Genomic DNA, 2,500 nt, shown 5'->3' with positions numbered 1-2,500 from the left:
ACACCCTTGCGCACAGGGGCATCATGAATAAAACACACACACACAGGGGCATCATGGGTAAGACACACGCACAGGGGCATTCTGGGGCACAAATAGGGGATTCTGGGTAATACCCAGAAGGATGAGGGTGCCAGGGTGCCACTTGGTGTGAACATTATTGTGAGACTGGTGATTGTGGTGGATAGCACAGGTGTGTGTTTGTGTGTGTGTGTGTGTGTGTGTGTGTGTGTGTGTGTGTGTGTGTGTGTGTGTGTGTGTGTGTGTGTGTGTGTGTGTGTGTGTGTGTGTGTGTGTGTACACTGGCTAGCTAGTGTGTCTACTAAAGAGGAAGGTGCCATACTCGGAGCAGTACTCATACAGTGGAGAGAAATGTGTGTGTGTGTGTGTTTGTGTGTGTGTGTAATGTGTGTGGATGTGTGTGTGTGTGTGTGGATGTATGTGTGTGTGTTAGTGTATAAGGATGTTTGTGTGTTGATGTGTGACTGACATCATCTCAGAGCTCCAGTTCCTCTGCAGTTTTATAAAATCAGGGCGCGTGTGTGCGTCTGCGTCTGTGTGTGTGTGTGTGTGTGTCTGTCTGTCTGTGTGTGTGTGTGTGTGTGTCTGTCTGTCTGTCTGTGTGTGTGTGTGCGCCTGCATGTTGGTGTGTGTGAGTGGAAGAGAGAGAGAGAGTGTTCGGGTGTGTCTGCAGCAGTTGTGGTTTTGAAAATAATCACAGAATGTTCTTCAGTTTTCTTGAGTTTTGCCATGTTTATGCTCCGAAGATGCCAGTCCTTGTGTGTGTGTGTGTGTGTGTGTGTGTGTGTGTGTGTGTGTGTGTGTGTGTGTGTGTGTGTGTGTGTGTGTGTGTGTGTGTGTGTGTGTGTGTGTGTTCATATGGGCGGGTGAGAAAAACAAAGTTAAGCAGTTCCTCAGAGACCCTGATTACAAACATCAGGCTTTTTCATTCAAGACCTTTGAAAGGAAATCAGCAGCAACAACAACATGGTTTTGTGAGGAGTCACTTTCCATACCAACAACAGTTTCCACATCTCTGCGTGACACTCTATAACTATTGATTGAGGAACCCCTTCTTTTTAAACCTAATAAATCTAACTCCACCTAATTAAGGAAAATATTCAGCATTAGTTACTGATGCGTTAATGCAATCTTACTATACCTATTACCTGTAGTAGGCTGACTCGTGGTGACTTGCTAGGATACTAGTCTAGTATATGAGAATGCCTCCATTAGGATACTAGTCTGTATATGAGAATGCCTCCATTAGGATACTAGTCTGTATATGAGAATGCCTCCATTAGGATACTAGTCTGTATATGAGAATGCCTCCATTAGGATACTAGTCTGTATATGAGAATGCCTTATTAGGATACTAGTCTGTATATGAGAATGCCTCCATTAGGATACTAGTCTGTATATGAGAATGCCTCCATTAGGATACTAGTGTATATGAGAATGCCTCCATTAGGATACTAGTCTGTATATGAGAATGCCTTATTAGGATACTAGTCTGTATATGAGAATGCCTTATTAGGATACTAGTCTGTATATGAGAATGCCTCCATTAGGATACTAGTCTGTATATGAGAATGCCTTATTAGGATACTAGTCTAGTCACCCCTCTGAGCCTGACCAGCCGGACCACACCCTCTCTAACCATGCCCCCCCATCCTAACCTCATGCCCCCCCATCCTATCTGTGTGTGCAGGTATGTCTCTAACCTCATGCCCCCCCATCCTACCTGTGTGTGCAGGTATGTCTCTAACCCCCCCATCCTACCTGTGTGTGCAGGTATGTCTCTAACCTCATGCCCCCCCATCCTACCTGTGTGTGCAGGTATGTCTCTAACCTCATGCCCCCCATCCTACCTGTGTGTGCAGGTATGTCTCTAACCCCCCCATCCTACCTGTGTGTGCAGGTGTGTCTCGGCCGCGTGCGGACATCTCCCCCCCCACCCCTCTGAGCCGGACCAGTGTGGCCCCCCCCTCCAGCACCAGCAGCACCCCCCCCCACAGCCGCAAGCACCGCTCCGCCGTGGGCAGCAAGACCAGCAGCAAGTCCTCCAGCGTAAGGCTGCACCCTTACCGCTTACCAAGCCCCCTCTGTTAACCACACCCCTATCCTAACCACACCCCTCTCCTAACCACACCCCTCTCCTAACCACACCCCCTCTTCTAACTACACACTCTCTTAACCACACCCCCTCTCCTAACCACACCCCTCTCCTAACCACACCCCCTCTTCTAACTACACACTCTCTTAACCACCCCCCTATCCTAACCACACCCCCTCTAACCACACCCCCTCTAACCACACCCCCTCTTTTAACCACACCCCCTCTTTTAACCACACCCCTTCTAACCACACCCCTTCTAACCACACCCCTTCTAACCACACCCCCTTCTTACCACACTCCTCCCACCTCTCTAAACCCTCTCCCTGTTTAACTCCTCCCACCTGTCTAAATCCTCCCATCTCTCGTCCCTGCTTCATAGCTTCA

The 2,500-nt window shown here is 48.6% G+C and overlaps 1 protein-coding gene across 5 annotated transcripts in view; it reads left to right on the top strand.

Moving 5' to 3' along the window:
• LOC143115381 (ral GTPase-activating protein subunit beta-like) overlaps window positions 1–2,500 on the top strand; it is a 47,299-nt gene that overhangs the window by 12,719 nt on the left and 32,080 nt on the right. For all 5 annotated transcript variants that reach the window (XR_012985087.1, XM_076277368.1, XM_076277369.1 and 2 more), the window contains exon 8: window positions 1,919–2,067. Coding sequence is in view for 4 of the 5 variants with exons in the window: in XM_076277368.1 (XP_076133483.1) it covers window positions 1,919–2,067 (149 nt within the window). In the remaining variant the exon portion in view is untranslated. The remainder of the gene's footprint in view (window positions 1–1,918; window positions 2,068–2,500) is intronic.

This window comes from Alosa pseudoharengus, unplaced genomic scaffold (genome assembly GCF_046254945.1).
Source record: "Alosa pseudoharengus isolate Yale_2024_CS ecotype anadromous, Long Island Sound unplaced genomic scaffold, YU_APseudo_1.1 YU_APseudo_1.1_scf_9, whole genome shotgun sequence".
NCBI lineage: Eukaryota > Metazoa > Chordata > Actinopteri > Clupeiformes > Clupeidae > Alosa > Alosa pseudoharengus.
This window is presented reverse-complemented; position numbering and strand designations above follow the sequence as displayed.